Raw genomic sequence first — 12,624 nt, forward strand, 5'->3', positions numbered from 1 at the left:
TGGCCGCAGAGCAGCGGCTGTGAGGCGGCGATGCACATAGCTGTGTGTGTAGTTCCGTTAGCTGTTAGCTGATAGCCAAACACACCGTCCAAAACAACAAAAGCGAGCAAACTTTTTTCCTCACTGTTTTCCCCTGTTTGCCCGGGGAAGGTTAAGAGTAGTGAGTGAGGAGTCAGAAGTTAGCAGTCAATCAATGGCAGTATCAAACAGGCAATAAAAGGTATTTTGAGCAAGTGTGCATCACTGCAACCATGAGAGGTCTCTGGAGCGTGCAGCCATAAATGAGCACCTAAATTATTATGCAGTTTGCTGCAGCAGTATGCAAGATTAGCCATAGACCGACACAGAGATGCTCACTCACTCACGCAAACACGTGACCGATCTCATGATTTCCCATGGCGGAGATAATAATAATAAACCTTATTTATAGAGCACTTTTCATACAAGAGATGTGGCTCAAAGTGCTTTATAATAATAAGATAAAAATGCAACACATTTAAACAAGGGCAAATAGACAATACAATTAGACAGTAAAAAGACAGTAGATAATAAAATATCAGTATATCAGTAACAGGATATGTGCCCATAGTACAAGGATATCATCACTTAACATTCTGGGCAAGACATACAAGCTCAATGAAACATTCCTGCTTTTAGTACACTTGAATGACAATCAAGGATATTTGAAACTCGTTCTGCCACAATAACAAATTCAGACATGCACATCCAAATGAGCAAACGTCATACAGAAAAGAAACAGAAAGAGAAAAGGTCAAGCAGCAATCATCTAGCAGCTGCTTTCGTTTTGTTTAACTGAAATGTGTTTGATTTTCAAGCATTTCTACATGACTAGACTATTCCTCAACAAACCCGTCCTCATATATTTTAAACATCACAGCATAGTGATACATCTGTAGATACTGACACTGTGATATGAGACAACACATTATTTAGGGTTTTAGTTATTATAGTTTTGTAATATATATGACTGCTGGTAAATGTCGCATGAACTTAACTCTGCAATAGAAATGGTCCGCCACTGCCGCCACTGGTATTTTTGCTTATTGTGATGTCAATAAATTGTAACAATTTAAGAATAAGTATTGAAAATGTGTCATAAATTAAAATATATATATATAATATATAATATAACATAATAATATAACATAACAATGTGATATTTTTTCATTAAATGTTACTAAAACACACAAAACATATTTATCCAAACGATTTTTCTAAATGTAGAAACAAGGACAAAATATTTCTTAACACTTCATAAGTCGTTTGAACCGTGCACATTTTTTTTGTTTTTGAGATATGCTCATTTTTATGAGCAGATCGAAGGCAAAGCATTTTGTTACGCACGTAACGTAACAAAGAATGAATGCTCTAGCCATTATGGTTTTTATTTTACATCGATTGAAACAGGATCATGCAAACAGCGATATCCCACAGCCATTACGGGGCAATACTCTTGTTTTGTACCGCACATAACGTAACGTAATGACATTACGAGCCTTGCACACTGTTCTAGCTGGACATTATATGCCTCTACCAATCTGGTCATTGAACACACAAATGTTCTTGGCGTAAAGATCTTCTGACACCCCCAATATTTATCCTTAAAACATGATAAATTTCCTTGATATAGTGATATTAAGGTAATGTATTGAAAATATTGTGACATTTTACTTAGTCGGTATTGCACAGCTCTATTCATAGTGCATGGTCTACAGAAGTGGACTTACTACGTAATAGAAGAAACTGATTCAACAGCCAGCACCCAGATGAAATTGCTACAAACATGCTGTCATTACACAAGGGAATATTTCTTTCTTTCTTTTGTATTTTTGAAGCAGGAGATCCTGTTGCATGTCAATGAACTGAACTAAACATGCATGACAAGTGACGGTGTGTTGGTCAGGAGGGGAGGCAAAGGGGGAGTCAACCCCACGGTGGTGTCAGCGAAGGATCTGTGTGTAATCTGCAGAAGATGCATGCAATAGACCGCCACACTACTTTATCTACAAGGCCCCTAATTGCGAGGGATGCTGAGGAACACATGTTAGGAAGAGAGGAAGGGGAAGGGGTCTCAGATGTCAACAATGTGCAGGCATATGGTTCCTACAAGCTGGGTTACGTAAACTGGAAATGACACCAAAAATCAGGTTCGCTACGATGAACTTGTGAGGACTGCACGATACTGTATCTTTTCTTCATTATAGTCACCTGGTGAACAGGTTATGTGGACATCACACCACATACTGTAAAATCCCCACTAAAATCTCCAACATGATTGCGACCCTCACATTTAGAAACATTATGATATGAAGAAGACATTAAGGATAAGTGCTATCACCATTGCACCATCAAATACTGACACAAATTGGACATGAAACAGCATGACAAACCCACATTTCACAGCAGGCTATTAAATAGACATTATCAGTCACTATGAGGGTCAATAGGGGCCTACTACAACCAGTAGTAGGTTTTATCATCTATTCAGATGGTAGATCAGCGAAAGAAGGTATAACAGAACATGACAGCGACCTCTAGCGACTGTTGTAATTATGACAGGAGCAGAAGTGGTCAGGCGGGGGTGATGGATGGGACAAAAAACACTGGATTTTCACTCAGGACACTGGAGTTTGCGTCCCGTGTGAAACCAACGTGTAGTTGTCTTTGTGTTCACAAGCGTAGACTTTCACTTTCAGTTTTGAAACGTAGTTATTTTAAGCCAAAACACGTTGCTTTCCCCTATACTTTTTGTCTGTGTTCAAAACAGAACGTTTCACTAAATTTTACAACGTGTTAAAACGTGTTGCTTTTAAGTTACGCTTTCACTTTTACAACGCAGTAGGCCCCTAATGACCCACATGTATGGTGCTTATAGCAACCGATAACGTCTATTTAACGGCCCAATAACTGTAGAATTAGGTGAATTTCACTAGATATAAAACAATACCTACAGTCTAGTCAAACACTGTTTGAAGCAAAAGAGACCCTCAGGAAAGCTCAATGACCTTTTGAATTCAAAACATGACCCATAAAAGAAAGATAACTGATTGGCCATCTTTGTTTGTAGGGAAAAGGGAGGTTTTAACAAAGCAAGAGCATGATGTGAGGTAACACTAGTGATCTAGTATATTATTCCTGCTTAAAAGGGCTCACAACCTTCAACTCAGCCATTGTGCGGGGCCATCTCATCAGGAATGCAACACTCATGCACATACACAAACACCCACACAACCCTTCCCCTTTCAATTCAAATCCCCCCTACACACTTCACCCCCTATTCCTTCATTATGCACTTGTCCTTCTCTTGTGCTCACAGCAAATATGGGCTTTACTTTGTTCACATTTTTCACCATGTACCTCAACATAATCCACTGTCTGCCTTGGACATTCGTGCCAACCAACTTGAGTAAACAGAAATATGGAAAAAAGGCATAAGAAGGGGTTGACCTTGTACGAGCAAGCTTCCACTATCACTTAGGAGATGGTGTGGTTATTTGTTAGGACAAATGGGGCCCATCTGTTTATTTGTTGTTTGTGCTTTATGATGAGAAGGTGCATTATACCATATGTGGTTTGGTCTATAAATTGTAAGAAAATGGTGAATAATATTGATCAGTGTTTCCCAGAGCCCAAGATAACGTCCTCAAATATCTTGTTTTGTCTAAAACTCAAAGATATTCAGTTTACTGTCATAGAGGAGTAAAGAAACCAGAACATGTTCACATTTAAGAAGCTGGAATCAGAATTTTTTTATTTTTCTTAAAACCAATTAACGATTATCAAAAGAGTTGGTGATTAATTTAATTGTTGACAACTAATCAATTAATTGTTGCAGGTCTACTAGATTAATTTTAATATTTTAGAGATTTTGTATGACAACTTGATTTAATCAAACATAATAAAACTGTCCACTTGCCCTCCAGAGAAATTGGTCAACTGCTGTATCACCTCTTCACAGCATCACAGACAAAAAAGGAATAAAGTAAAATTATAGTTAAGTGAGTTTGGTTCGTTATGATGGTGCATGAAAGTGCATGTTTGCCTGTGTGTGCCCTGCTGGATGATAACACTCATACAGTAGCAGTAGTTTGTAGTGTATGAGCACTCGGCCGCCAACCCATTCCCAGCACTCAATCACACGTATCCGATCGCATTTGCATGTTGCAGCATTGAGTCGGGAGCAGATTAGAGGGGTAGCAAATGGGCTGAATAATATCATCTGACAATCAATTATTGCTGCTATTGTATTACATCACAAACATGATGTCTGCTGCCAAGTTTGATTTGTCAGGTTGCATTGGAGGTTGCAGTCATGTAAATGTGGCGTGGGGACTGATTTAACTACTGCACGCTGAGTGAATGAAAGAGACAGTAATAGTGTTGAGGACCATGCAAATCACCTGCAAAGGAAACGCTGTAAATCAGTGTGAGAGGTGCACAGAGCGGCAACAAGGAGCAATAACACACAGCACATGTACTATTCAAATGTGAATATCATTATTGTACATGTCATAAACCATGACCCAAATAGTATTTAACAGATGAAGATGCTGAGCGTTAATTTATATTAATGTGTCAATTAATAAAACTAATAAATTGGGGTGCATAACCTAATGACCGTCTGGCATCAGCCAAGTCATTTCTGTTATTGTCAGGTTTTTTTAAAGTTGTCATTTACAAAGACATTATTTCCATAAACCTCTGCATATTTTTTTCTCTCTTATTTCAGTCTTTGTTAGCTCTGTTTTTTATCACTTTTGCAAATAAATAAAAAATATGTAACGCTGTAAATGCAGCATCAACTAGTGCAACAGAGCAAGTGACACTAAGACCGGCTTTAAATTACAGAATGAAACCAGGGATCGACCTCTCCCTCTTTCTTTCCCCGCTTTGAAACTGGTGTCTCCAATCTTTTCCACAACCAAATGACTCTTAACTCTGCCGAGTGCAGCATGGGTCAGGCCGCTAGATTGAAGTCAGGGTGTCTGGTTAGTGTTCCAAGTTTAACAGGAGATTTCTGATGTCTGATTTCACTCAACAGGCCAGACGCTACTCTCTGTTTCAGAGTGCTTTGCAGTAATGCCTTGCAGATATGCCAGTGGGGGAACAGTGGGGGGGATATACAAATATATATGAAGCTAAAGCTTGATAAAACTTTATTTCTAATATTTTGACCACACATTTACAGTATATCAATGAAGGTAGACCAAATATTACAAATACCTCGCCGTATAATGCAATACAATTGAAAGAACCACAAACTGACTAAAGCTTCCAACCATTACGTTGAATCAACACCTCTCCAAAAGAGTTGCAACAAAACTGACAGCATTAGTTTTAGCTAGGTGTATCTGATACACTGCAACTAAGTCCATATACAAAGTTTACAAAGAGGGAAAAAAATGGAATTGGAAGTGTGAATTTAAAAAACAAGTCTTTATGAAAACATATTACCTCAAAAAATGTGAGAGGAGTCATCGAGTGGGAATCATGCAGTAGATGTTTGGATGAATTTGGTGCAGCCTAGTCTGCCACCCACATACTGTGCATACACACGCCACACATGAACTGTGAACACTTGTTAATTCCATTGAATTAATCAGTAAAAAGGCTTGGCTGCATTTGAGGTACTAAACTGTGCAGGGAAAATGAAAATCCTTCAGAGGCAAAACTACCACTTCTGAACTGAACATTTCAAAAAGCAAGGCTGCAGGTGCTGCCCTCTTCAAAAGAGAGCGTGCATTAAGAAAAAAAAGGTACACAATCTTATATATTCAGATTTCATCTTTCATTCTAACTAGAAAAAAATAGCACATGGCAGGTGGCCTTCCTTGTTCTTTTGAAGTGGCGGTGGATTGGTTGTGCTTTTTTGAAGAGCAAGGCCGGCAGAGTAATCAAATCAGCAAACAATCTTGTAACTTGCTATTATTTTCAGTTCCAAAGACAACTGGTTCAAATTATCTGAAAAACTGTGTGGGAAAAGTGTATTAGAGATAGTAGAAATATAGTTAAAGGTGCTAAATTCAAAATTCAAAGCATATTTATCGTATTGCTTCCACCCAGCTCTCAACATGGCGACGGCTGAGCCGTTGGCTCACAGCTAACTGTGCTAATAGCACTAACAACGGCAACAGTGCTGACAGAGCTAACGGTGTGGACGCTACGCTTCCGAGACGTTGCCGAGGGGCGGGACGACATTATCAGCTTTAACCGCGGTATGAGAGCAGTGTAAAGCAGTGGCCGTGAGATAGCCAGTGGGGCACGCTCACATGCACTAAAAGCATTACAACACAAGAGACTTCATTCTCTGCTCAGGTAGACATTACTTCACTATATCTTTACAAAGCAAATATGTGTTCTTTTTTTTGGCCCATAACTCATTTGAATTAAAGTCTAGCCCGAAATATCTGCCAATGTGTCTTTTTTTAAGCCATTACCCGATGGCACCAAGGGAAGGAATTTTCAAATACATAATGGGTTTAATTGTTAAACTACTAGGTTTCTCGTCGACACTGTGTTACACTATAGATAGCTGCTGTTCTGTACAGTATACTGTACACTCACAATATGTATCAAAAACAGGAGAAGGTGCCAGTGTGACATCATTTAATTGCATAATCTATAAGGTTTCCATTGAAAATTCTTATTATGCTACAAATGAATATGTGAAAAGACATGACCATGTTTCAACATTGTGTGGTCCCATGTTTTACCAGACTCTGAATGTATGTATCTTTTGGTTAATGTTGAGATAAACCTGAGCAAGATGATATTACAGTGAGGCAGACATGAGGTGAATCTGACTTCAGCAAATACTAGTGCTCCGTATAATAGATAGAACTATCCTTAGCATGTTATTGTTTCAAGCTTTGCCTTGTCACAATTTAAGATGACAATGACATCTCTGGGTGTTACTATTGATCTTTTTCTCAGCGAACATATTTACTTGTCAAAGCAGGAAAAGCACAGGGACATTAATGATGATGTCAGACAATGTTGCCAAGATGAGGCCAAGAACCTGATTTGTAAGGTATTGGTCTGACTCACCTCTGGTCTTCTCTTCCTCCTTCGCCAGGCCGGGGGGGTTGGTAGGGGTGGCGTCCTCCTCCTGGCTTGGGGTAGTTCCTAGTGGGAAACTGACAGGACGAGAACTGGTAACTGAGCTGGATGGTCGGGAACTGGCGCAGTTCTGTAAGAAATGATAAGGCAGTGTCAGCTGCAGGAGATCACTGTAAGGCATTATAACTGTTAAAGGTGCAATGTGAAAAGATCTGACCAGAATTTTAATTTAAAACATTAAAAAAAATGACATTATCAACAGAATATGAAGAGGTTGCAGTGTTGACGTTATGTCAAAGACGACTATGTATTGTGTTGCAGAGATTCTTCTGAAATGAGCATGCTAAACATCTAGCCCCAACCCGTCCTGTCTTATCATACCACTTGTACCTCAAGAGGCGATAGTGAGTCACGGCAACGTCAAGTCTGCCCTCACGAGAAGACGAAGAAGTAGAGCTGCACCGAGTGCTTGTCATCTTGAAGGAACAGGGTCCATGTACGTTATGTTTGTTTATTGAATTAAATCCAAAGTGGCAGAAACGAGAAAACGTCTCGTATTTTTGTTACGTCCTCGCCATTGGCCAGGAGACCACTTCACCAGGAGGAGGGCTGGCAGCAGCTCCTGGAGACGGGCCTTCAGTTAAGCTGGGCATATACTGTACAATTCTAGCCCGTTTCTGGCCCGGAATTTGAGCCACACGATTCATTTTAGAGTTAGACCAAATTTCAGCTTCGTCGGGCATGGTTTGCCCGGGGGACCGAGGACAGATTAACTCCCTCCGACAGGCCGCCGGACGGTCAGATGAATATCTGACATGTCAGAAATTTTGGTCAGCTGACCACAAGCGTGTTTTTTTTTCTATTTTACACGTATAGTGTAAGCACTCAGGTCGTGGCTGATGATCGAACCATACAGTGTGAGCACATAAATCGTGAGCTTTGGCTTTACATCGCAAACAATCAACTCGTACAGTAGGAGTAGGAATTACACAACAACATTTCTAAAATCGTACAGCGTATATCCAGCTTTGGTGGTTAGCTGTAGCAACTAGCATTCAGCCAGCACAAACCCCAGCTCCGGGAGTCTCAGTGGGCTGTGGCCAGCAGCAGCGCTGGGTCTAACCTGTGTAATTGCTGCAACAGAAAGTTGTTGATCCGGCGGGGAGTCGGGGCAGTCCCCCGAGATCAGCCCCCTTGTGCTGGGGTTTACACTGGCTGAATTTGTGTTACAGTTCCGCTAACTGACTGTCTGTCTCCCTGTACTGCTCCCCCTCTCTAGTCTTCTATTGGCGGGGAATACGAAGCAAGAATACAGTGTCGTTTTCTTGTTTCTGCCACTTTGGTTTAGCCTTATTATGACTTTCTCTTCTATATCCATTCCAGTTTGATTGTTTTTATCAGTGATAGAAAACAAATTCAAATTGTGTTTGCATTAAACACTATTTAAAAACAATGTTTTCACATAGTTTAAAGTCAACACTGTGCACTAACATAGAAGAATATACTGTGTTGTACACTGAAGAGCTCGGAGGGAATAATGGCTTTTCTTTTCTCTGATTACTTGCTACATCTCATTAAGCAGTTACAATTAGTAATGGACATAAATAGACATCATAGGTTATTGTAGACTACTGTATTGTCCTTCTTACAACACCAGGACCAAACCTGAGCAGCTGCTCTATGAATTTAACTCAGAGACCTCCTTGTTTCACAAACCCATCTTCCAGCCAGACCAAAATAAACGGCAATCACAGAGAACCCATTTGTTTGCACGGCTCTCAAACAGACTGGGGGGCTTCAACAGGCTCCAGGGCCTCTTATATTTCATACTGTACTTCTATCAGGCAGGAATGCCTCAACACTTGGGGCCGGCCATTCTGGCTGCTTCTGTGTGTTGTTGATGTCTAGCTTCAGTGAAACGAGACAAATACATGCACTGCTACACATCATTGTAAGTCACTCTAACCAGGGGTCCCAGCAACTGAAATAAATGGCATTTATTGGCAAAGTATTTTATCAGACAAGCCTAATAACATGCAGCTATTCCACAGCTATTTTGGTGGTACCAGCAAAGACAAAAAAGAAACATCAACTCTCTACTGTCCAGTTCAATATTTTATTCTAGCAACAAGACTCCTTGCTTCCTATATGTTGTCAAAACTTGAATTAAGATCAAAAAAACTAATCCGCTTCCAATTTATATCTATATTTCAGTGGTGTCAGGGGCATGGAGTATTGGGGTGGGGTGTTTTTTATATGGGTCCTGCAACTGACAGCTTTATTTCATAAAGCAATCTGGCAGTGTGTGTGTGTATGAGGGAGGTCAGGGTGGGTCAGGAGATACTTGGTATCAAACAGGCAGTCTACACTGGTCAAAGTGTGTGTATGTGTGTATGTGTGTATAAAACCCCACCCCCTGAGGCTAAAAAAGCTGTGTGTATGACCCACGCCCATGTACAGGGCTACCACAAGGAAGAGGGCTAGCGAGGATGACAGAAGTGTGGAATTTAAGAGGGGAGAGTGTGTGATTAGGTTTGGTGGAATTTATACGAGAGGTCGTCAAGGTCAGAGGTGTGTCATGTCACTGTACCGAGAGCAATATGTAGTTAAATTGTTCCCACAATATTTAAATGATTTTCATGTTTTGTGCTAGGTTATAAAAAAAACACATTTTATCTGATGTCATGTGCATACAGTAAATGCTTGACCTTCCTTAAATATCTGTATCATCCTACAAATGCTAACAGATCAGATGACCTTAGCGAGGCTTAGTATCGGCTGCTTGTAATGTTGGTGATCAATGAATAAAACAGAATATGAACATCTCAAATGATGTGTTTTAATTTAAATAACCACTTTAAATCCAGTTGCAGTGAACTATCCCATTGGGTTAACCCTTCAATCGTTGCAAATAATACAACATATAAACCCCTCTATCTCCGACAAGTGCCATTCGTCTTCAAATGACCCCATATGCAGTAACACCGCCAAAGCCTCTTTATCCCTCAGCCGGCAAGGCGCGATACCCAATCCTATGTTTTACAACAATGGGATATATAGGGGCATGTGCGGTCATCTAGAGCCAAATGTCTCCTATCTAACCAAAGGACAGGTAGATACAGTATTTCAAGCAGGATTTATGGCGCAAAATAGCATTAGCTAAAAACCGTCAGGCGGCAGTGATGGCTAAAAAACGCATTCTGGTAGCGGAACCCAGCAAGATTGGAAAATTGCCACCACCAGAGGGGAGAGGAAGCAGTAAAAATGACGGTAGATGGTGGGGGGGGACCTCACTGATAACATGAGCAGCCAATATATCAGACTGCACTTGGTGGCAAGGGGCCCCAGGGGGCCCCCCCACCGACCCACACACACACTTTAATTTATCTATTTATTTATTTTCATTTCTTCCCATCCTTACAGTGTCCATCCCTGAGGTGGGGGTCAAAAGGAAGTAGCGGCACCCTGATATTTTAAAAATCAATCTGCCGTCAGAAATGGTTTCATCCCTTCTTCAATGACCTGAAGTGCGTGAGGGTGGGGAATATTGGGGGGTACATATGTGTGGGTCAGGGTGCAGTGGGAGGGGCAGGACAAAGTGTTGCCGGCCAAAGAGGAGTGGAGTTAATGTGATCACTCATAAGGGACAAGATGCATTTTATGTGTGTGTGCGTGGGTGTGAGATGGCGGGGGGCAAAGGAGAGTGGAATGATGAGAGTGGGTGTTTGTCAAGGTGCTGGGGTCTATAATTGTCCGTACGTGTGTGTGGTATGTGGCTGTTTGTGTGTGCTAGAGACTATTAAGTACTTTTAAAGTGCTTTGTGTAGGCTACAGTATGATCTTCCTAGGCGCACACACACTCATACACACACGCAGCATCCCACCGCTTCAGCCAAACAGCAGCGTCCAACGAGGTATAAATACTGGCCTGACACTTTAATGTCAGGGGACGGCTTGTCCTGGATTAGAAACTTGTAACCCACCACAGAGCTTGACATTGCTGGGATGAAGGTGCTGCACTAGGCAGAGTGAGGAAGGGGGAGAGCTATTACGGAGGTTCTATGCTTGATGTATAAGGGCATCTAACATGGACTGTCGACTTGCGAGAGGCTAGCAGATGTACAATGTTGCTTTGTGGCCAGCTTTCATTGGCAAAGGAAAATTGAGTCTGTCGCACTAGTGTGCATCAGAGATTCAAAGACATACACACACACACACTTAAAAACAGAAAATAGACGATTACATACTGAAAAATTAAGCGCTTTTCTCCTTTCCTTGATCCTCTTGACCGTGCTCCGAACCTGAAAGAAAAAGAGAGAGAACGGGAGAGAAAGAGATAAGTGTATCTGACACAGCGCTCAATGAAACACACTTACAATGAATCAAAACAAAACATATTTCACAGCCAACTACTAAGAGCACCCAAAGTGTAAAATGGAGAAAAGAGAAGAGGACATGGAAGGGAAATAACAAATTTGGAGCGTTAGTTTGCAGGCACTGACAGCAGTTGGGGAGGTGTGTGTGTGTGTGTGTGTGTGTGTGTGTGTGTGTGTGTGTGTGTGCATGTACGTGCAAGAGGGTGTTCCAGTATGTCCCAGTGGCTAATGGGACTTGAAAGTGACACATAGAGCTGGCAAACTAAGGAGACGACTTCAAGCGATCATCTGTCAGCATAGAGCGCCGGGACCAACAAATGGAGCTATTGGAGGAGAAGGGACCGCCCTAGCAGAACAGATTACATTTTTACACTCCGGATGAAACAGTGTACTGCGCGCCGTCATTTAACACACACAATAACAGACAAGAATTTCATCAATTTTAGAGGAGACATACATGTACAATACACATGCATACAATTTCAGTATATATGTGTAATTTAACTGACCTTAATTTGTAATTTACCTGCTTATTTACTAAACTACTTATTTATTTTTTTAATTAACACTTTTGGAGATTTTATAATGAGATAAAAAAATGAATTATTCTGAAAAACTGTGGAAGTTAATGCCAAGACCTTTGCTTAGAGTAATAATTTGGATGAGCTTTGATTATATTTAACTGGTGAATTTCACGCATTAATTTCTCTTTTAAATTGATAAATGTATTTTGACTAGTTATGACTAATGATAAATAATATCAACAAATATGTAATGCAAATATTGTGCAAACCAGCAATTTAGTATGTCCTTAGTCCCTTGAATAAAACTCTGCATTAATTAACCTATGAAAGAAAAAAGTATGAAAACATTTTTTATCTAAAAAAAAAAAAAAAAAAAACTTTAAAAAAAATTATGTTCTTGCATCTTTATGGTAGTCGTATGGTTTTACTGATCACTCAATCATAGGTTAATACATATAAAGTGTTACTCGACGTGCCTTTAGTAGAAAATAATATTCAGTGGATGAATGAAAATATGGAAATATACAAAAGTGTATATTTTGTCACACAGCAGCAGCTATGAATGAATCTGTTTCCCTGCTAGAAAGTTATAATGTTTTTAATTGCTAATACAAGGTAATCGTTTTTTTTATTAAATAATGGGA

The 12,624-nt window shown here is 40.3% G+C and overlaps 1 protein-coding gene across 2 annotated transcripts in view; it reads right to left on the reverse strand.

Annotated features, from left to right (window-relative positions):
• Positions 1-12,624, reverse strand: part of LOC141767364 (adhesion G protein-coupled receptor D2) — a 105,938-nt gene that overhangs the window by 38,277 nt on the left and 55,037 nt on the right. For both annotated transcript variants that reach the window (XM_074634578.1, XM_074634576.1), the window contains 2 exons: positions 11,328-11,381; positions 7,069-7,210 (listed from right to left, as the gene is read on the reverse strand). In XM_074634578.1, coding sequence (XP_074490679.1) covers positions 7,069-7,210; positions 11,328-11,381 — 196 coding nt within the window. The remainder of the gene's footprint in view (positions 1-7,068; positions 7,211-11,327; positions 11,382-12,624) is intronic.

This window comes from Sebastes fasciatus, chromosome 5 (assembly GCF_043250625.1).
Source record: "Sebastes fasciatus isolate fSebFas1 chromosome 5, fSebFas1.pri, whole genome shotgun sequence".
Lineage (NCBI taxonomy): Eukaryota > Metazoa > Chordata > Actinopteri > Perciformes > Sebastidae > Sebastes > Sebastes fasciatus.